This window comes from Scatophagus argus, chromosome 19, assembly GCF_020382885.2.
Source record: "Scatophagus argus isolate fScaArg1 chromosome 19, fScaArg1.pri, whole genome shotgun sequence".
NCBI classification, from domain to species: domain Eukaryota; kingdom Metazoa; phylum Chordata; class Actinopteri; family Scatophagidae; genus Scatophagus; species Scatophagus argus.
The window spans coordinates 4,669,223-4,692,887 of NC_058511.1; the positions used below are offsets into that span (position 1 = coordinate 4,669,223).

Consider the following 23,665-nt stretch of genomic DNA (forward strand, 5'->3'; position numbering starts at 1 on the left):
TGGAAAATATTTTTTTTGTATTGTTAAAACTAAGTTAATTAATACTAGGTTTCACTGGCAGCCGTGAAAGTTGCGTGTCAGTTTAAAAACCTCAAACAGAGGATATTTTGATTCCAAGTGGCACGAGAGGTGACAAAACTGCGCCATTATAATATTATTCTCTTCTTGTCTGGTCTTGTTTATTCTGGATAGGTCACTCTCACACATTTTTGGCTTAACGCTCCTCTCTCCTCTGGCAGGATGATGAGGTGGTGCTCCAATGTGTGGCCACCATCCAGAAGGAGCATCGCAAGTTCTGCCTGGCCGCCGAGGGACTCGGAAACCGTCTGTGTTACCTGGAGCCCACATCTGAAGCTAAGGTGAGGATGGCACACAGCTTTGTTTGAATTTAAAATCTAAGGCAGGTCGGGATATTATGAAGAAATGGCAGAAAGTCATTGGGAGGTCATGCAGTGATTCCCAACATATTTTCTCACCTCCAGGGTTATTCCTTCTTTGACGCCACTCAACATGCATGTGTTCATTTGCACTTATTTTAATATGGATGTTATTTAGCACTTTTTAAATCTAAGGTTACTACTGCAGTTAAGTTACGTACGTAAGTAGGTGATACCAGAGTTATTTCAACCAATTCAGTTTATTTATATAGTGTCAAATTGTACCGGGCATTTTTGTAGAACCTTGTAGTATACAAGTCTATACAGTACTCCTTTTATCTGTTACTTTTAGCTAACTATTATGACTATTATTACTATTTGCATGTGCCTAATTAGCTCAACCATTTATCTTTACATTCACCTTATTCACCTTAAACTGGCCCAGATATGAATATTCATGCCCTGACGGATAAGCGGTGAATATATATTATGAATATTTAGACATTTAATTTTATGAAAGCTCGACACATTCTCGTTCATTGTTTAATCTAAATAATCAGTACATGTGCATTCTTAATCTGGAGGACGATGTTAATTCTGATGAACTGTGACAAGAGAAAACGTTGGTGCTGTATTAGTATTTCTTTTTTGTTTTCTTGTCATGTTTGCTTTCCCTCTCAAAAAATTAATTACATCTTCCACTAACCGGATCCGTTAACAATTAAAACCTTCCTTTGAAAAAATGCCTCTCCTGCATAGTTAAATAGATGCAGAAAATAATGTTGCATCCAAAAATAGTCTGCAGTCCAGTTTCATATCCTTGGCCATTTCTTTTGCTGAAGTGTAAATAAAGAAACACTTGAGATTTCTTTCCCTGAATCCTGACTGCTCCCATTGAGATGAGCTTTTCATGTCAAATAACAGGGATGGATTAGAAAAGACACATTCTGCTCAGGCCCTGAGCAGAGATACTGAGATAAAACAATCTCAGAATGGGTGAATGGGTGGCTTGGAGGAAAAACATCCCCTCTCCTCTGCACTGGTGCATCGCAGTGGTTTGCCATGGGGCCTGGCTGCAAACAACAACAGCAACAACAAATAGAGGATAGTTTTGACTTCTTCTGTTTTTTGGAGTGAAGTTTCGCATTGTGACTCTGTACTGAAAATTTGCATTTTGCTGCCTGTGGTGTTGTAGCAACAACACAGAGCTGTCAGTACTCTGTTACCCGTCTCATTATTCTTTTTGACAAGCTGTTCTGTGTGGACTTCAAAAAGACTTGTTGAAATGAAGCAGATCATGTTGGCTCTGGAGAATACGCTTCTTAATGGGAATATAATTGCTGTATATCATTCTGTGCATCATTTGTCACAACATGGAAACGACATGAACAATGGAGAGAGCAAGTCGGCCAGTAATGCAGACATGCTGTATGTGGAATAGACAATGCAGCTAATATACACTATGTAGATAAAAGTACTGGGACACAGCTCTTTATTATTGAATCCAGGTGTGATATGGGGCTGTTTTTCAGGGTTTGGGCTCGGCCCCTGACTTCCAGTGGGAAATCTCAATGCTTCAGCATACCAAGACATTTTGGACAATGCTATGCTTCCAACTTTGTGGCAACAGTTTGTTGAAGGCCCTTTTCTATTCCAGCTTGACTGTGCCCCAGTGCATGAATTGACAAAAATTCCCGCAGAAACACAATAAAATCTTGTGAAAAGCCTTCCTAGAAGAGTGGACGCTGTTATAGCTGCAAAGCTGTCTGTGTATCAAAGTCACAGTTGGTGTAATTGTGAAGTGTCCCAATTCTTTTGTCCACATAGTGTATCTATACTGATGATGTTACACAATTTTATTTCTGGCTTAGCACTTTATGTGTCAGAGTGATAATCACATGATGACAAATGTAAAACAAAAAATCTCTTCACTGCCAGCTATGTAAGTATATTTTTATGAGCTGTGCAAATCAAGTAAAGCCTGATTTAAATGGATCTCTGAGCAGTAAAAGAATAAAAATCGGGGACGTGAGGGCTTGTTTCTGTTCCTATGCAGAGCTCTAAGCAGCCTATCACAAACACCTCTCTCCTCTCACCTTCGTACTGGTGACAATGCTTCAGGCCTCCCTGGGTGTGAAAAGTGGCTGAGTGTCGAGGGTGACGGCTGTGGTTGGGCACGAGGGGAGGGGCTGTCTGCTTCTGGCTGATCTCAGGTGTTGACACTTCATTTCCTTGACTCTAATGAAGCCTGGCAGCCTGCTGCTGGCAGACATAAATAAGAAAGGTAGAATAAATGAGTTCTGTGGCAGTCTTTTAATATGATGCGGTTCCACGTATGTACTACCATGATGTAGTACCATGTCTTCATTCGTTAATAAATTAGACTTTTCAGAAGGAAAAACACCATGGTATAATTAAATTCTCTTCCTTTAAGTTCATTTCAAAGCCACTCATGTTTATATAAAAACAAATAACTTGATACACATATACAGTACATACAGAAGTATTTGCTAATGCCCTTGTTATCATATCAATCATATCATATCATAATTGTTTTGTTTTGATTGTACTTCAAAAAGTGTTTGAAAATTAAAAAGTTTATTTTCTCAATACTTTCTAACTTCCCCGAGCTGCTGAAGAAGACCTTTTAATCCTTCAGAGATCTTCTTTAAAAAAACAGCCATAATCCCCTAAAATGGCTGGGCACTGTACTTCTGACTGTTCATGATGGTAGTGATGGTGAATTTGTTGGGGAGTGTTTTTCAGTGATGGATTGATACACATTTATTGCACCAGCAGAGAGCATTTTCAGGATGGTGAATGTGGGACTTACAATAGACGACCTTGAGAAGAAGGAATAATTTTATTTCACTCTACGTGATCTCTTCAGAATAACTTACATATGATGTAATACTCTATATGCTGTCAAATAATACTGTTAGATCTTCTGAAGGATCATTTTACTAATTTAAATGTCTTATGTTACTGTGTTGAAGCAAGCTCCCTGTAGAGTATGGAAAAGACTTTCCAAAGGTCATTGTGACCTGTAATAGTCTTTTTCTATTTCCAGACAGGGGAGAACATTCAGTATGTCTGCCCAACCCTTGAAGAAGTATGATAATTGGAAAATTGATGGTGAATAATTCATAAGAAGTGTAAGGTCTGCAGCAGGTCGAGAATTATCACCGAAGGAGGTCGTATGACACCACAGGTGTAGCTGCATCATGTCATGTTGTGTCCTCTCTTAGGCAAAGTAAGTATTCAGCTGACCCTCTCTGGAAGTTTTTGGCGAGATATCAAAATCTGGGGACTTTTGTGAATCTCTTTATCCATGGTATCTCTTGGATCATTTGTCACTGAAAACGTCTTAACTGAGCGTGAAAGCAATTAAATGGTGAATATTGGACAACATTTGTGTTTAGGCTATTGGTTGCAGATTTGTGGTGAGTTACTGAGCAGCACGGTTCTCATTATCACCCAGCAGCCCTCCCCTCTGCTCACATTTCTCACTTCACTGCAGAGGTCAAGGGTCCGCTGATTGTGTTACTGAGTCAGGGCAGGCTACCAACACCTTAAATTATTCCATGTCCTCATCTGTGTCGAGGAGAGATGGGTGGTGCATGTTATGTGAAGCTGTGTTCACAGTGTTATGAAATAGATAATATAAAAATATTGGGATCATTCAAAGATATCAATTCAGGCGCACATCCTGATATGGGGGTGTGGGAGTCATTGGGCTATGGCTAATTTGTATATATACGTATTGTTGTTTACACATCAGGCCAGCAGTGTAATGTTAATCAACACTGCCATCTAGCACATAACAAAGTAAATTAATTTTTCATAATATGACAAGCAGATGTGAACGGGTCCACAGCTCTGCCTGTGAAGTGCTTTTGAGATGGCAGTAATTTACCAGCATTTTGTAATGCTTCAGTGTTCTCTCTTCGCAATGGCTCTTTGAAAGAACTTCAACTGTCTTTTTTTTGCCCCCCATCTCAGTAACACACACCCCATTGCTGTTTACAGTCTCTGATCAGTGACTTATTTATGATCATCATGTTACTGAATTTGTTGACTCCTGTCAGCCACGCACTGAAAGTTTAAAGACAAACTGAGATTAAACTGAGTTTACTGAGAGTGAAAATCAGATCAGAAGTCTGTTACTGAAGAGAGCCAAACCACCATATGTGCTGTGGAATAAAGCCTAGCCAGACTAATTATTGGTCATTGCAGCTGTGGGGTTCATACCTTTTGACAGCCCCCCTCCATGTGATCCCCAGCGACTCGTTAACAACACACCCGGATGGCAGAAAAAGAAGTTACAAGTCATCAGAATTATTTATGAGCACCAATCCCTTCAGCTGGTCTCTTGTCTCAGACGAGGACCCGCAAGTCATTTAGCCAGCAGTTACTGCTGTTTTCATAATATATTTAGGAAAGTATCCTCCTTACCACACCATTTCTTTAAGGCACATCAATGAATGGAAGGAATTTGTAGCATTACTGTCACCAGAATTAAATTGAGATGACAGATTCCAGCAAATGTACTATAGAGTAAAGACCAAATTTGAGGCAATGTTTAATTGTCCACACTTTCAGCTCGTGTGTTGATTGACTTGGTGAATCAGAAAAATCTGCCTGATTTCAGTTCAAGTTTGTTGCTCTATCCAAAAATGTCTAAATATATATTTACTGCGGCAAAAATGGGCCCCAGCTGGGACCTGCCTCTAAAATTGTGGGATTGTCTCACTGTCTGTCACTGTCATGTCAAAAAACAGAGCTCAGATCAGGAAGGTTGAGTGGAGAAGGTCTTCCAGGAAATATTAAAGAGCCATAAACACACTCAACAAATAAACTCCTGGCACACAGTTTTTGTAGTCAGGAGAGGAGCTCAAAAAACACCTTGTCATCACCTCTTTCTTTCTCCTCTCCTTTCTAATCTCTTTCCCTCCTTACCTCCTTGTTTTTCTCTCCTTCCGTCCTGCAGTATGTTCCTCCAGACCTATGCATTTGTAACTTTGTGCTGGAGCAGTCCCTGTCAGTGCGGGCCCTGCAGGAGATGCTGGCTAACACTGGGCAGAACAGCGAAGGGGTGAGTACTTCCCTCCTCCTTCACACGCATGCACACAAATCAATCTGCGATCTAGCAGCACAAAATGCCCTTTAATGTTTTCTTTACATGATAGGTTTCGATTAGATGTCCCATACTCCATTTTCATCATATCGCTTTTCATATCTACTGAAGCCTGAGACAGATTCTGCCTGTGACAGATTAATGTTAACTGTTTTCGATGTCACATAATTTTTTAGCTAAAGGGATATTAGTGAACTTGAAAAGAATTACTAGTAGTAGTAGTCACACTATTGGAAATAGAAATGGACTGAATTTAGTGGAGGCCTCTCAGTTCAAATACTTGAAAATGGCCTGATTGGAAACGCTTCAGGCATTTTTTAAGGCCAACCAATCAAGGCCAAGTCCAGCCAGGATGCTTTTGCTGTTGTTTCCAAAATGATGCATTCAAACGTTTTATAGAAATAGAACCTTTTACAGAATAAATGTCAGATTGGGAACCAAATATAGCACCACTTTGTGGAGGTGCGTGCCCAAAATATCGACTTGCCACATTACAAAGATACTCTTTACTAAAAGTGATTTTTGGGTACTTTAATGTTACAAACCAAATAAACATAACTAGAAAAGAGTGTATAATATCAGCACACAAAGAAACCTGAACAACAAAAAGATTTTTTTTTTCTCTGTGAGAAAAAAACTAATAAAATGCTTTGCACCATCAGTTGATTCTCCTCTGTGTGTTTTCTGTTTTGAAAGGTATGGTCTTTCGCAGTTGAATGTAGGTTTTTGTCCCACTACTGAGCATTTTTAAGTCTTGGAAAGTCCATTAAAAGTTCAAATATTTTAAAAAAGTAACAAAAGTAACTGATCAACCTTTACCCATAACAATGCCTGTGAATCTAAGAACTGACTAACCAGAAACAGGCTCCATTTAGGCACAATATTGAATAAGGACACCAGATCTAATGCATCATTTCATCTGTAAATTTTGACTTTGATAAGTGAATGTTAAAAATCAATGAGTAGGTTGGATCAAATCCCAACAGCAAGCAGACAGCATACCTAGTGATACTCTAAACTACTTTAACGGCAAGAACGGATGATTTCTGAATAGAAGCTGTCTCTTTTCATCATCTGTTACACACTCCACGTTTTGCAAAAAGAGATCAGAAGGCTCTGATAACGAAAGGCTGTCGGGGGTCAAAGAAAGGAGGGAAATTATCTGTGAGTTCTCTGCTGCATCCACAGCCTCCTTTCACCTCAAACTCCACTCTCTTGATTTACGCTAAACAGTGAGCTCCCTTCCTCCCCAGCTCAGCTCCAGCTCACTTGGCATGGTTATTAGAGCAGGTAAGTAAGCCTTGATTGGGCAGACCCTGTGTAGTGCCACAGGAGGGTGTCATCGACAGCAACGAAGCCACTCCAGTGGGCTGCGCGTGGTCTGTGAACCCCTGTCGGATGCTCATATTCACTCATGGTGTTGTGCTCTAATGGAGTCATTACATGTGTCATTTAATCTCATCACCCAGCAGTAGATCCAGAGAGGGCAGTCAAGAGAAGGAAAGGGAGGGCATCACCCCTGTTTGGACAAAATGTTGAGCCCATATCTCTTAATATGTTCTGGGGAAAAACTGAGAGAAAACAGCGCTGAATTCTCAAATAGATCCTGGCATTAAATGTACACACATAAGCCACTACATACAAGAAATTGTTAGTGGTGGTGTTTCCCCCCCCATCACTGCTTCCATTAGATGCATGTGGTCTGTGTTGATTTTTGAAAGCACTCTTGATGGGTCCGAGTATGATCATTAATATTAGTCAGTAGTTAATAGACCACTGGTATCTAGGAGCAGAGATGACACAGTAGCATGAATCATTGTGTTGCTGCAGCAACTAGAGAAACCTGACGACTTCACACAGTATTACGCTGCTATTTGCAAGGTGAATCGAGTACAAAATGCCACAATACTAATGCAAGATAGCCCAGACTGTGTTGTGCTGGATGTCTCCGGCTACCAGCGTACTTCCATGCACAACATAGCCTTCCTGCACAGACTGGTGTCTTATTTATTTATTTATTTATTTATTTTATACAGCTTGGGTCCTCTCCACTGGTGATTCAAGCCTGCATTGTTATTAGCCTGGGTAGCAGATTTGTTTTGTGCTCAACAGTGCAACATTGTTGGCTGGCCTTGTTTGGCAAGACAGACAACATGATGCTGGCCAGAATACAAACTCTCTGATAGCAAGGCTAATAAATCACTCTCGTCTTCCTTTTCACTGCAAGGCCCCAATTTCTCTCTATTGCTGCTCTCAGATTTGTATAATTAACTGCCATACACCCCAGTGACAAATTCTTTTTATTTGTATTTGTGTGTTACTAGAGTGCTGACCATGAAAAATGGGTAGGTCCATCGGTTCTTTCATCCATCATGTTGTCAGTGTGCATGACGGACTAACAAACAAAAAGGCTGAACTTTCGGCACTTTCACTTGAAGTGACGTCCATTTCTTGATTGCCATAAAAGCGGCCTTTATAGAGTGTACAACATTTAGTTTAAAAGTCCATGGCAGGTGCTGCAGTGTAAGGGGGAGCTAAATGCAACACATTCCAGTTTTTCCACCTCACCACATATTGTGCAAATAGACATTAAAAAACACATTTACTTCTGTGTAAACTCTCGCTGGACAGTAAATTAAGCTTTCATTTCAACATAACATTCCCATTTTAACACATAACACTCTTTCCCAGACAGTCTGAAAACAATCAATGAACTTGTCACAGATGCATCTGAGCTTTAAACTATGGCAATCTTGAAATAGACATCTACTGGTGCCGTCACCTTGTGCATATGAGTCAAATGTTTAACCTCGCCTCTGAAGACTACTTGTGCACCCACTTTCAAGTGAGCATCTCGTTCTCGTTATCCTTTTTTGGGGTTTTAATGCAATAGGATTCAAGCTTTAATGTACAGCTTAAAATGTTTGTGCTCTTATCATTAAATGTTGCTCGTCAAATGTATTTTAAGGATCTGAAAACCCATATGATGGCAGAAAACTCACTTTGTGGTTTCGGGTGTGTTGCTCTGTTTTCTCTTGGTTTGGTCTCTCTAACATCGATTAATTTTGAGGGTATTGACACGAGGAAATGTCCTGAAATCAGTTTTGGTTTCAGAGTGTCCACATGCACTACTGTTGAGCAAAGCTGTCGCAGATGACTCAAGGGTTATTTATCTTTTCTTCATATACCACAAAAGCACTACACTTTTTATTTTTACATCATCCACCTTTGGATGGTGTTTCTGTTTTTATTCCTCTCAAATGTCATATATATGTATTACACATCATGGTGTACATATTTATGAAGTAAATGGAAAGCATTGGGTGTTATGTTGAAGATAAGCTACTGATATGAGGTGAACATTTAGCTATTACTTGATCATAGTTTGGTGTAATGGCTCGGTTGGGCTTTAGCAAAGAAAAGGCGGCCACTATTTAATTCTTATGCTTCTCTTTGCTAAAGCCCTATTTAATTCCATCTGTTTTAATCAGTTTGCATTTTGCACTGGGCCATTAAGCTGCTTCTAAAGTAATCAACAGAAAATAAATCAGTTACATAGATAATGAATTAAAATTTTATCTTTATCTCTTTTCTTTATCTTTTTCATGATAGTCACCAGTCACAAATTAGCAGACACACACACTTTACAGGAATTAAAATAATAACAAATTTAATTGGTAATGCAAATAATTATTAATAATTATATTAACACAGCAGCATTATTTCCTGTACGTTTACTTTTGATGCCAATGTATATTGATGTTAAAACTTCTATACTTATAGGTTTCTTAAGTAAGATCTCTCGGGTTTTACTTGTAGCAGCGTATAAATATGCTGTTGCTATTTTCGCTTAGACCTGAGTAAAACATACAAGTAGCCCTCTTCTTCCGGCTGGTAGTGCGGAGGGAAAGTGAGTCACACCTGATGAGGTTACTTTGACATGGCACAGTTAGTGGAAATACTCGGATAGCCTACAAACGAACAGCGACTGAAGATGTATTCTTACGATTATAAAGCAGGCAGGCTAAAAAAAATCCTATAACTGGTGACAGGGATCAGTACAGATGACCAAAGCACGTATGGCGTAATGAGGTCACACATGCATGTTGCTAAAAATGAGCTAATGCTGCTAGTACTTAACCTGAACGAGAATTATGTTAGCATTAAATGTTCGATGCTAACATCCGTTGAAGATTCTCTTCTCTGTACTTAACGAAGGGCAGCGAGTTCAGGTGCGTACAAGATAAACGTGACTTTTTCCAGTTAAACTTCAACCCATAAAAAGAAAAAATAAATAAATAAATAAAAATGGCTGTCGCATAATTAACGTCGTAGCTCATCTAACGTCAACTACTGGAGCGGAAGTTAGCTTTGTTGCATCAGTTATTAAGCTAATTTAAATATCCCCGAAATATAGCCCAGATTTATTATAATGCCTTTTCTTGTGGAAAGATGGTTGTTTCAACTCTATGATGATTTTTGAGGCTGTTCGTGGGGCTGTTGAATTACACTGCATATTGTAGAGAGGTAATTTTAATTTCATCGTCTAACGTTAGCTTTCCTCAATGATGCCAATGGGACAGTGAATACAAAGTTTATCAGGCAGCGTTGCACCCATTTTAAAGTAACTGTAGCGGTAGCTTACATAAACTGGCAAGAGAGTTGGGTTCAGCCATCACTGAATTCTCATTACTTGTTGCTGAGAGGTTTACAATAACCTACTTGTTATGGTTTTGTTTTCTCAATTTTTTGCTCCACATGCCTAAAAGCAAAGCGATTCAGAAACATGCCATGCGTTCATAAGGGTTAAATGGTGTATCTTATTGACTTGCTGTTATGTAAATATTAGTTGAGTATCTGCTAAGTGTTTTCTGGCTGTGACCTGCCATGCCATCTACCACGATATAAAGAATTATTGTTCCTAACTAGCTCTGACCTGGTGCAAGATGTTGACCTGGGAGCCAGTTAAACTTAGGAAAAAAACTTGCAATATTCATTTTAAACACAACTTGGTATACAGGCATCCAGGCATCCATGCATGCACACACACAAATGTCCCTGTCTTTGTTTCTAACTCAGCTGCACTCACAGTAGAACACTGTTTAGGATACACTAGGTTACAACTTAAGGGGGTGACACCAAAGCAAAGGTCACAGTTCCTGGCAGTGATGTGTCAGCATGACAGCAGGCCTGAAATACTGGCTGGCTCCCTCTACCCCTCTCTCTGTACCCCTCCCTTACTCCCAGCTGTTGCTGGATACTCTTCCCATTTTTCTTCTGATCGAACTCTTTCCTTTTTCGTCCGTCTTATACAAGCCACCTGGGAGAAACTTGTTAGCCAAAAGAGAATTAGTTTGAGGTTGTATTCAGGGGAGCATTGGGAGGTCCTTTTAGGTCAGTTTAAATGTGACCCCACAGGCAAACACGCAAATTAACGCTGACAACTGGACAAGAAAGAGGATAGCCTCCTTATATTGCCTGTTGGGTAAACACCGCAATGTGCGTCACACCGGTTAACACAGTCCCAGTCCTGTTTCTATAAAGAGTTTAAATATTGTTTGTCCCCATAAAAGATAGCCAAACCCGGTAGACTGGAAACTCTAAATTAACTGCAAGTGAGAATAGTGTGTCTGTTCATAGCCCTAATAATAGAAACTTCCATTGCGACAATGAGAATTGGGCACCAGAAATAAGTATCTGACCACTGGGCTAAATTGTCCCTTAATGTTAACTATTTGTAACAATTTGTAAATTTGTTAGAATCCTCTAATGAAAAATCATTTCATAAAAATCAATTGATTTGAAAGTGAACTGACTCATTGCGGCTGTAGACCTGTTCTGGATTCGTAGTTTTTAATCCAACTCATAATGCTAAAACCACATCAAAACTGTTCAGACATCATTTAGATATTAGCTCTTATGGTCCCTTTTCTTTTTCTCTTCTGCCGCTAGAGGTTGATTAAAAGGGTAAGTAAGAATCTTTTTCATTCATTTCAGTGGTGGTGAAGAAATCATATCTGTTCTTTTTTTGCTCAACTATTTTTTTTTTTCACATTTCCTCAGCCATCGTGCTACTGTGTATCATAATTATTCTTGTTTGTCACAAGAATGGGCAAGCTGTCAAATGAGTGTGGACATGGTTATGTTTGTGGGTTTGTTTGATTGTGTGTGTAGTTTTGTGTGTTTCCCTTTCTCTGTTTTGGACTGTTTCCTGCTTGCATTTGGAATGGGCGTCCGAAGTTGAAGTTACCATTTCAATCCCCTGCAGTTTACCCACTCAGGGTCGAAAGCAGAGGAAAATCTCAACTTGATATCTGAGCTAGAGGTTACTAACTTAGGCTATATGGATGCGATATGTCAAGCTTGACAGGGTCCAGAAGGGTGCTGTATAATGACATGATGATTATTTATTACCTTTGTATTTTCTGGCAGGCCGGTCAAGGGGGTGGACACCGGACCCTGCTCTACGGTCACGCCATTCTCCTTCGTCACTCCTTCAGTAATATGGTGAGTACCAACAATGGAATTTGATGAATAAATAAAAGCTGAACATCTTTACATTTAAGAGTCTGAATATTTGGTATTTTTTAACTCAAACAATAACTTAACAACCAGATTGTTGCCAATTGATTATATTCTTAGTTATCTAAACAAATAATGGACTCATCATTTTAGCATTAAATATACAGCATATAAATAAATAATTTGTCATATTTTTATTGAACATTTGAGCCAAGAGCTGATTTCCACTATCGGTTTTTCTTAGTATTTCCTGCTGCTTCCTTAACTAATTTTTCACTCACCAGTACCTGACCTGTTTGAAGACATCAAGATCTCTGACAGACAAGCTGTCGTTTGATGTTGGACTACAAGAAGATTCAATAGGTACAGTATGACTAACAGGCGCTTTGATCGTTCATGTGGCTTTTTACTGGTTTTAATTGAGTCCAGTCCTCCCGAGAAGCCATTTCAGGTCAACCTAACCTTGACATCTTGAATCAGTAACCATGGCAGAAGTAGTAGTAACTGTGGTCTACGCTACATTTGACATATGAGCTACTGAAATTTGTTAAGGCCTTTTATCAAGTGTAAATGATTCTTCAGCTGCTGTTACAGTCCTCCTTAGATCACATCCTTTTTTATGCTTTTAGCGCACCCAGTCTTTTTTTCAACAGAGAGGAATCAGGATTGTCTGAAATGACACATGTATGACTGTGCTGGACAATAGCCCAACCTTAATACATGTGTGTATTTTACTTTATCATCAATATATTAATGGTGTTTTTGTGTATTTCTGTCAATAGGAGAGTCCTGTTGGTGGACCATCCACCCTGCATCCAAGCAGAGATCTGAGGGAGAGAAAGTCCGCATCGGAGACGACCTGATCCTTGTCAGTGTGTCGACAGAGAGATACCTGGTAGGTCCAGCATCTCCTCTTTGCAATAGATTCTTTCAAACTGACGTGTAACAGAGAGGAAAATGAGTTCTTTGTTGGTGCCACTGGAAAACAAGATGTGTGGATTTAGAACAAAGGCTGTGATACATGTTGTTGGAAAATATATGTACAATTTTTTTTAATAGAATAAAGCCCAATTGGTTAAGGAAAACTTGATTTACTCCTGCAATTGTAGCAGTGATTTGCTACCCAGGTTAACAAATACACCAAGCAGGAGAGGAGAAAAGCCCTATTGTTAATCATAAAGCTAAATAAATCATGTATACAAACTGCACTGCACACACTACTATCTTTGATCTCTAGCTTGCTATTCCAATGTGTGATTTATCAGCTTGCTGTACACAGTTCAGATTAAGATGTTATGGTCAGTTAGCACTTTGACTTATAAGCCATTAACAAAAGAGTTCTTTTTTTCAAAAAGTAGGAGACTGTGTTTTGTCAACAGAGAAACATCTTAAACACACCATCACACAGTAGAAAGACGATGCAGTTTTTAAAGATGATGGGCTAATTGCAGCTCAAACTGTTCTCAGTAAATCAGCAGGCATCCACTCCATTTCTCTTTTGCAGTTAAGAGACTTTTCTCTTGTGAATATTTAGCATTTTTCAGGCAGTCTGGATACATCAGATACAGTTTCCTGTTTCTGATGCCTCCCGTATCAGCTCTTATTTTACTTTGTCTGACTTGCTTGTCAGATCTCACTTCATTCAGATTTTCTTTGCTATTGTTTTTCTTATTTCTCTGCCAAGTGTTTTCATGTCAGAACAGACTTGTCTGACTCTAAACTTGTACGAGTTTAGAGGTATTATGCGCCCCACATAGCTGGAGTTATCTGCTTTGGTTCACTGGCTTTCTCAGAAAGGCACTTCGGAAAGTTTCATAGCTGCCGGATAGCTCTGATACCTGTCTCACTCCAGCCAACTTCAGAGTGACAAGGCACTTCAAGGGGAAACCTTTAAAACTTTACACTGCTATCTGTAATGGAAATCTGATTACTTGTAAAGCCCTCCTGTACAGATTCTTTTTAAAAAATATTTTTTGGGAAGGCATCCATCTAACTTATGAGCTTAGAGTGTCTCTCCTGTGCATAGAAAAACACCCGACCTCAATTAACTTACAAGGTAAAGAGAGACAAGTGGGATAGGGAGAGATAGAGGCAGAGAAAGAAGTGGAAAAATAGGAGGGATAGGGACGTGCCACGCATGGGAGAGTGAGCATTGCTGGCTTCTAGTGGCTACTCTGGCCCTTCGGGAAGGAATATGTGCAATTAAAGCAGAACTGGCGAAGAGCCAGACTTGTCTCTTCCAATGGGAAATCATCACCTGATTCGGTCTGACAGAAACACATCAGAAATTCAGGCAGAAAGCAATCAATAATCTGTTACTGTGAACAAGCATAGACGTTGTGACGCAGTCTTTTTTAGGACATAGGTGATTGTTGCTTTGTGTCCCTTTAGGCTGAATATAACAATATTATAATATTACAGTGTTTCCCCACAGGATTTGATGAGACTGTAGAGGGTGAACCTCAGACCTGCCAGAGGAGTCCAGGGCCATGGAGAAAATTGGGAGAAAACTTTAGTCAAATGCATCAGTCTGTTGCTCTTTGAGAACATGTTTAAGAGGCTAGATTGCAGATAGTATGACCATACTATAAGTGAGAAATTGTAAAAAATACAAAATGAAGGAAAAAAATTTAAAACTGAGCTTTGGCTCTGCTGCCTGGTTATTAGTTATATAGTCATATGGCTGTACAGTGGCTGCTTATAGGCTATAGTCAATAGTCAGTTCCAACCTATTGCATTCCATGTTGCATTAGTCTTACTTAATACAGTTGTAAACCACGCACTGGTTTGCAATATTTTTATGCTCAGTACTCCATCATTTCATATTATATGGAAATCATACAAGTAGATTACACTGAAATGTGTGGTATAGTAGACACTTTTGAAATGCCAAGACAGACTAATAAAAACCCTAAATGGATTCTTATATGTGGCCCAGCAATGATTCAGGGGAGTTCAGTGAGGTGGAACAAGATGAACCACATTTACGTGTAGCTGAGGGGGTGTTGCTTATCATTTCGAGTTTTTACTTGCCTCTGAATCCTATAGGGAAATGCTCCAAGTTTTTGTGCTGGAGGGAATTGTTGTTTTATTGTCTGGACATTGCTGTATTCAGAAACATTGGTGCATCAGTCCTCTTTAGCCTACAGCTTTATAACACTGTTTGGCAGCTCCAGAGGAAGCACACAAAGTTGTTTTATTCTTTTCAGTCTAGACACTAGGACATCTCCCTCCTCTGTGCAGTATTGCTGAATCTCACTGTTTGCTTGTGCTTCATTCTTGCTGCCTACTTTATTTGTCTAAAGCCGTGTGTTACCTGCTTCTCTCTTGCAGCATCTCTCTATCTCTAATGGCAGCACCCAGGTGGATGCCTCCTTCATGCAGACCCTGTGGAACATCCAACCTACCTGCTCCTCAGGCAACATGGCTGTAGGCAAGTTCATGATCCCAGCAGAGAATCAAATAACGATCATCCAGTCAATCATCCAATTTCATCCGAAGTTGCTTAAACACATTTTTTTTTTATTCTACTCGTTTCATAGCAAAGTATGACTCCTTTGTGTATAATAATCTTGGTCCATAATAAAGATGATTTTTGCTTGATTTTCTTGTAAAACAATGTTGTTTCTGATATTATTAGGGTATTTGATTGGTGGACACGTGATGCGTCTTTGTCATGGTCATGATGAGAGCTTGACCATCCCAGGAGCAGACAAGAGTGAGGAGGAGCAAAGGTTAGTAAATAATTAGCTCAGTAATTCAACTGTTATGTCCAAATTATCTAATGACCAGTTGGTCAATATTTTGAAACCTGCTGAGGCCTGAAGTGGTGCTTGACCAGAGTGCTTCTTTGCCAGCAGAATAAGACTTTAACAGTATGAAATGAAGAAACTGTGCTCTTATGCAGCTTAAGAAAACCATAAAGCTCTAAAAACCTTTCTTCAATAATTAATGGGATATTCTGTCAAGTGTTTTGTGTTCTGTGTGTTTCTCTTTAAGTGTTTCTTGTAGCACACCGAAAAATAAAATAAAATTGTGGTACGTTACATGATTTTCATTGGTAGCATGCAGATAGTCTCAGCATTACAAATGCAGAATTGAAAAAAATCAGTGTATATCCATTGTCTTTGGAACAATGTCCAGTCCAAATACTTGAGTAGCGAGACTTAGTCAACATTAATGCTGTTCCCTGTGCCAGAGCTGCAGCAGGAGCAGAAACTCTTCAGGTTATTTTATTCCCACGGTAACTGGGAAGACTCTGAAACGATAAAAGTCTCCAACTGTTTCTTTGTGCTTGCAGGATAGTCAACTATGAGGCGGGTAAAGGAGCGTCAAAGGCCCGCTCACTTTGGAGACTGGAGCCTCTCAGGATCAGGTGAGATCAGACCCAAACACACACAGAGAATAAAATAAACTCAGAAAAGTAAATAACATAAACCCAGACATAAATTTCTCTCAGAAATGCATAGAAGAGCTGTCTGAGCAGAATCTCTTCATGAAGAATAGAGACAATTGGAGCTTTGTATACAAATGTCACAGCTGCTGTACTGTAGGTTATATATAAACTTCGCTTCCCTCTACTCTGAACTGTCACGACCAATTATTTGGCGTAGTCCTTCGACAGGTAAAGTTCTGTCTACCATCCCTTTTAATCTACTTCTCTTTCTCTGTCTATCACCCTCCCTCGTCTTTCCTTTCTTTGACTGGCCACCCACGCAATTTCCCTCCGGTCATGTCTGCCAGCACTCACTGGGACTTCCTGTCAGAGTCTGTACACTTTGAAATGGCGCAGGTGCATCTATTAAAGCACATGTTCTCCATCTCGGCTTAGGGAGGAATTTTGAACCATACTTTCCACACCGCATTATCCATATAGAGAAAGTTAAACTCCGCTGACAGTGAGAAAGTTGAACTTTATCTGTTTCTCAGTTGTCCCTCATTTTTATTCCACTTGCAGATTTTTAAACGTTTCCAGATTATTTTAATTTGGTGATTTATCTGAAATTCTGAGTGAAACAGCATAGTATGTGTTACTTTAATTTGTAAAGCACATGTAAATAAATATGTCACTGGCATTTTTTTCACTCATTCATAAAGGCAGCAGTCATGACTTTGAAAGTTCAGAGAAACTGTCTTATTTTTAGTCATGAATTAAAGTAATCAGAATGGGCATGGGTATTGTTCAATTTTTACAAAATAGATATCTTATATAGTCCCAGTACAGATAGGCCTACCAAGGCAATACTTTTCTTTTCTATTTTTTTCCAACCCATAATTAGTGACACCAGTACTCTTTCTGTTTAGTTGGAGTAGTAGCCACATTCGCTGGGGTCAGTCCTTCCGACTACGCCACCTCTCCACTGGCCATTACCTGGCCCTGACTGAGGACCGCGGACTGGTACTGCAGGACAGGAGGAAGTGCGACACTACAGCCACTGCCTTCTGCTTCAGGCCCTCTAAGGTCAGTGCTCACTGAGCCTATACAAGTATAATTTATTTCTTCTATTTTTGCAACTAGCTCTGATGTGGCCCTTGAGAAAAGCAGTTACATTGGCTGTAGGCTAGCCTGGATGTTGATGTAAATCAATGTTCTCAGTCAGTTTACTTCATTAAACAAGGACTCAAAATATCTTCCCCTCACTTCTTCATCAAAGACTCTCAAGATGGGTCTGTAAGCTCTTAATGAGCTCGCAACAACAAATTGACCTTTTCACAGCTGCTGAGTGGACACAACTATAAATGCTGGAACAAACACTCATGTCATGTAATGTTTAAGACATTTTCTAGGTTTCTCCTTTTTATTCTTTCATTTGCCTTTGCTTTTTTCTATCCCTCAGTCAACTACCCTTTTATCCCACACTTGTTGGGAATGCTCTCTCTTTTGGAGCACTCTTAAGTGCTTTTGTTTTGATCGCATGTTCACCAAAATAGTCTTGCAGCCCAAAATAACGTAGAGAAAGGAGTTTGTGGTTTACTTTAAATTTAAATCGAAAGCAGGTATTTTAGTGATGTTGTTCAGCAATGCTTGCATATGTTGTTTACATTGTGCAGTGCAGATGAACAAATTAATGCAGGAGTGCAATTGTCTCACTGTTTGCAGTTTTATTTCTTGCTGTACCATTTTCATTTTGATTCCTCATCTTTTTAAAGTTATCATTTGACCCTCTATCTCAACCAGTCTTCCATTATAAGTAGGAAGGCATACTGTAGGCCTCAGTACAATAGAGTAATGCCTTGATATGTGCATTTCTGTGTTGAATCTTCCTCACCTGTTGAAATGTAGCTCAGAGTATGTGTTTGTTGCATAAGTTATTCTGCTATATTATCCTGTTTTGATATGGCTGCAACCACAGGAACAGCACAGTGCCGTGAGTCACCTTCACAAAGTACCATTGTGTCCCTGTAGATATCCTTTTATCTCCAATTGGTACTGTATGAAATCCCCCTGGAGTGCTGTCCACTTTGCAGGCTTTAATTTTCAAACCCATCCCACTACTGACAACACAGAGTAATTGCCCTCAGTAATGACTATTCCTGCAGGACCCACAGGCTTTTTGGGATTATTGGGGATTCATGCTTCTTTCAAAGAATAAACATACATGGAAAGTCTAACCTCTTCTCCCTCCACCCATTGTACACACAACCTAGTGCCAGTCGGCTCCTGTATCAGAAAAGGTCAATGCTTTGCCATGTCGAACATTGGCATTAATATGTTCCCCACTACGTGCTGTCGACTGCAATCAGCTGCATCGCTCCATCTCTGCTGAGCCAGAAATGTAGCAGAGCTAATGAGGCCAGCAGCAACATCCTGGCAGGCCAATGAATACATTCTCCTCAACCCTCCTTTCTGATTACCATCTAATCCCAATATATCTTGGTTTGTCATATTTCAATGCCTGTGTGTGGTGTGTGTGTGTGCGCGTGTGTGTGCTGTTTTCTCTCTATGTGTGCTTGGTAATGTGGGTACCTGCCTCTCAATGTCAATGCAACAGGAAAAAAGCGACTTGGGCCCAAAGAGGGACATTGATGGCATGGGAGTGCCAGAGATCAAATATGGAGACTCTGTCTGCTTCATCATGCATGTGGCGACAGGACTCTGGCTGTCGTACCTGGCGCCTGATGCCAAATCGTCTCGTCTAGGACCGCTGAAAAGAAGGGTAAATAGGATAAAACTTTTCTTCCATAACTTCCATTTTACTGAGTCATTCCAGAGGTCATTTTATGATGAATTATTTAATAACTTCACTTAATTATTGAACTCTGAAACACTGAAATACTCAGTTATTCTCATATACATCAGAAAGAAATTAGCCAACATAAGCAATGTCATTTTAGATGGAAGATGGTTAATGAAACATGTATATGTGTAGTTACAAGCAGCAGTAGGAACCAGGTTTATGTCATAATCCCACATTGGTGTTTTCACAACTTTTGGTGTCATTGCACTGTGCCAAAATGATCATATCAGTGTTAATATATCAGAGTCAGTTCTTTATATTGTATAACTTTATGGTTTCAAGCAAATTGTAATGAAAAGCTGACAGAATAAGTTAAAGATTTTTCTTAAACTCACAAGGTGGGTAATTATTTTTTTCTTATTTCTTTGCAGCACTGGCATTTATTCCAACAATTTCCAATTATTTGTCGCATTTGGAACATATTAGCCCTTCAGGATCATGTTTCAGTCTAATCAGAACCAACTGGCATCATTGCATATTGCATAATTATAAATCAATCATTGCACTGTTGCATAGTGAGCCAAATCGTGTCTGGCATCTGTCTACCTCTGTGTTTACAGTAAGATCCTGACTGCTTGCCATACCTTGTCTCCAACTTCACAGAGGCCATGTTCACAGTAGCAAATCCCACCAGTGGTTTATGTGGCTATTTAAACCGCTACTGCACCCAGGCAACTATTCATTGTCCACTCTACTTGTCATTGTCATCGCTGTCTACCCTGGATACACAGCACCTCTCCCCTGACACCCACCCGTCTTGCACACTTGAAGTAGCAACCCATTTAAATGTGATAATGGGCCATGTGGAGGGTGACAGTTAGTTTTGGGTGAGACGTGGGGGATTAGGGTGGCAAATGAACGCTGCTCATCGGTGGGCATGCCTCCAGGGACATCAAACGCCAGCTTGTGCTGGCGCCAGGCAGTCCCTCCAGACCTGGCAGCTTGCCAATGCACCTGATATGTTGGAGGTGATGGTCAGTCTACACTTAGACTCCCCACCCTCATCGCCTCCTCCCTTTATGCAGTTTGATTACAGTGCGTCAGATTTCACTGAGCTGATGTGGTGTAAACTCATTAGCTGAAGGAGATTCTCCATTACAAACTTAAATGGCTTTTTGTATAGCTTCTGGATCAATATCTGCTATCACAGTGAAGTTATGTCTGATAATAAACAGACAGCAATTTTAAGATAGGACTGTGAATGTGTATTTATGCTTCTTTCACTAACTCTAATAGCTGTTGATGTTGTACACACTTTATCATCCATCTGTTTGTAACAAAATCTAATCTTACACAGATCCATTTTCAGTCATTTACCGTGTGATCCCATGCCCTCTTAGGGGTCATGGGCCTTTAATGGGACCTGTTGTAATAATTGTATGCGTGTCTGTCATGGTTTAGGCCTGCCTTCATTCTGAGGGCCACATGGACGATGGGCTTATCCTGCAGCGCTGTCAGCATGAGGAGTCTCGGGCTGCTCGCATCATCCGCAACACCACATTCCTCTTCACTAACTTCATCAAGTAACGACAAGGAGTTATTCGCAAACACTTTTTAACTGTCTTCACTGACACTCTTATACAACATAACAAAACACTAGCACAGTGTTAGTTTTTGCTGTGTTTATTTCAGATTTTACAGCTTGGCCTTGCCTGTCTTTCTTCCCTCAGGGCTTTGGACAGAATTGCAGAGGGTGGGTCCACAGAGGTGGCTGGGTATGTTGAAGAGGTGCTGCAGACGCTGAATGACCTGATCGAGTACTTCAAGCAGCCTGATTCAGAACTGGAGCACGAGGAGAAACAATGTCTTCTACGTTCACTCATCAAACGCCAAGACCTCTTCAAAGAGGAGGTGAGGGTGGGCGTTTTGCGAGCTTTAACGTCACAGTGAACCGAAAGCTGTTATGTGTGGATAATTTAAGTGCTTGATAAACCAAAAGATGCTTCACTCACCCGCTGGAACAGCCCCAGTTAAGATGTATCAACATGTGACCATTTTTAGTCTATATGGCTTTGTTTGATAGAAAATAAATGAATACACTATTTTGGGCGGTTGCTTTGCTCTTTTAATGCAAAGGTGTAATGGTGATGTGGATGTAATTGTGGATGTTAGAGATGGGGAATGACGTACACCCAATGGTCGGAGTGCAAACGTAAGCCCTGGTGTTAAACTGAAAGAGAATTTCTAATTGCAATTTCTACCTAGCTAAATAAAAGAAATAAGTTATGGCTATCTAGTATCTTGTGTGCAATTGTAGAGTCCTTTTCATGGCCTTTTTCTTAGGGCATGCTGACCCTCCTGTCCAAATGCATTGACCGGATGAACCTGTACAACAGCGCTGCCCACTTTGGAGAGGTGGCAGGCGAGGAGGCAGGCGCAGCGTGGAAGGACATTCTCAACCTCCTCTATGAACTCTTGGGTAAGCGAGCCCGAGTGATGGATCATAGGAAATATCCACATCTTCTGTCAACACTGTCAGCTGTTGACCCTGGGCAGACATGCAGTATTAATCTTCTCCCTGTGTCTTCCTCTTCCTCTCCTTTTCACCTCATAGTCCCCACTTCTTATCTTGTCTGTTTTCCTGTCAGCTTTACATGACATTTATATGTAATTATTTGTGACAAGAGAGTGCAGAGAGAAGCAAAGACAGAGCATCTCTTGAATTATTCTTTCACCATCTGCCCTGCCTTCCATTTAGGTCACATCCTTTTCTGAGATCAGTGTTGGCACATTACGAAGCATTCAGCCCCATATTTGATAAAACGATAGTGTCATTAACAAAATGCCAGCCATCACAGGGGCTGGCATTATTCTGCTCACTCGGGGCCAGTATTGAGTCGTGAATGCTAAAGCTATGACCCTGAAACTTGGACAACTTTTTATTGGGTAGTTTGTTTTGCTGTCATTGGAGCTTTCCCTTCAACAGCTTCCCCTCTGCTCACCTTGACTGGCCTTATATTCATCATCACCTCCACAGCATGAACTCCCACGTACGCACATTAGACACACGCTCAACGCGTACAAATACATTCCTCTGAGTTCACTCCAGCCTTGTCCACAGAGCGGTTACCCCCAAGGATGTTGGTGGACATCAACAACAAGTGTTGTACTTGTGGTTAATTATCAAAAAACATAAAATAAAATTCCTGCATGCCAAGCATCAACTTGTGAACTTGTGTAGCTTGGAGCTTAGGAGTCAGGCACTGCCAAGAAGGCGTTTGTAGACCCGCCAAACTGAGATTCAGTGGCCCTTCAGAAACCTGCAGGAGACTTTGCAGAATGTCCATGTCTTATGCTGTCTAGGCTGCATGCTGTCAAAAGAAAGTAGAAGAAGAGGCTCTTAACATGTTTTATTTCATTTGCAAATGTGACAAAAAAAACAATTTGGTCATTAAATGAGCACAGTGTTGTTTTTCTTAATGAGATGGGACTGACAAACTTTCACATTTATTTCTCTTAACTGGAAACCTTTCAATATTATTACTGCTAAAAGCTCAGTCTTTCCTGTTCAATAATGGTTGCTATCTGTATCTATTAATAGTATATATAATTAGAAGTCTGTGCTAATGTACCTATTATAAGTCTGTAGTCTGTGTAGCCTCAGGTTCCTCCTCTCTATTTCCAACTTTTAATTTCACATTCACATCATACACAGTGAACATCCTCGCCCTTACCTCATGGTGTGGTGCTCGTATTGAACATTAGCTTTCCCGTAAAGGCAGAATTAAAAGAGATTAGACACCCATCAGTATTCCTCTGGCACAAAGTGCTGTTAAATTGTTTCACAGACATTATCAGTCCAGTGTCCCTGAATCCTAATGGTGAAAAATGAGACAGTAAAGTAATAAGGAGACTTCTTAATGTCACCACGGTAGCAGACAAAGGGCACAAGGGAACACACCTCAGCCCTTGAGAAGCCATAGAGTGCCTGTTTTTTGCTTTAAAAATATTTCCCATGCATTTTCCACCAGAAAGACTTCATAATATTGTGTGTCAGGTGGTTTCTGGGATTTAATGAATTTTAATCCCTACCTGTGGACTGAAGATGTCAGTCCGCCATTTTTTCTTTGAAAGTCAGACTTTGTTCAGTCAGACAATCGGTCAGCTGCTTGGATCAAATTTTATACCTTGAAGTTATTCAGTTTATTCATGCCTTTTATTAAACTTTGTAAGAACTTTGTCCTTTGTTCAGCCGCACTGATTCGTGGAAACAGGACCAACTGTACTCAGTTTTCCCGCAAGTTGGACTGGTTGGTCAGCAAGCTGGAAAGACTGGAGTCTTCATCAGGTATTATGGGAAATATATTTTTCAAAAACAGAAAAAGCTCCAAACCTTGATAAGAGAACAATCAGTGTCAGAAAAAATTACTTAGGTGATGCAAAGATGTAGT

At 40.1% G+C, this 23,665-nt stretch overlaps 1 protein-coding gene across 1 annotated transcript in view; it reads left to right on the forward strand.

The window, feature by feature from the left end:
• The window catches only part of ryr3 (ryanodine receptor 3), a 93,776-nt gene that overhangs the window by 12,745 nt on the left and 57,366 nt on the right, over positions 1–23,665 (forward strand). The window contains exons 2-15 of the mRNA XM_046374084.1: positions 240–359; positions 5,368–5,472; positions 11,947–12,021; positions 12,321–12,399; positions 12,819–12,931; positions 15,370–15,469; positions 15,677–15,770; positions 16,337–16,411; positions 17,341–17,497; positions 19,029–19,193; positions 20,676–20,797; positions 20,945–21,125; positions 21,558–21,693; positions 23,467–23,562. Of these exons, the coding sequence (XP_046230040.1) occupies positions 240–359; positions 5,368–5,472; positions 11,947–12,021; positions 12,321–12,399; positions 12,819–12,931; positions 15,370–15,469; positions 15,677–15,770; positions 16,337–16,411; positions 17,341–17,497; positions 19,029–19,193; positions 20,676–20,797; positions 20,945–21,125; positions 21,558–21,693; positions 23,467–23,562 (1,618 nt within the window). The remainder of the gene's footprint in view (positions 1–239; positions 360–5,367; positions 5,473–11,946; positions 12,022–12,320; positions 12,400–12,818; positions 12,932–15,369; positions 15,470–15,676; positions 15,771–16,336; positions 16,412–17,340; positions 17,498–19,028; positions 19,194–20,675; positions 20,798–20,944; positions 21,126–21,557; positions 21,694–23,466; positions 23,563–23,665) is intronic.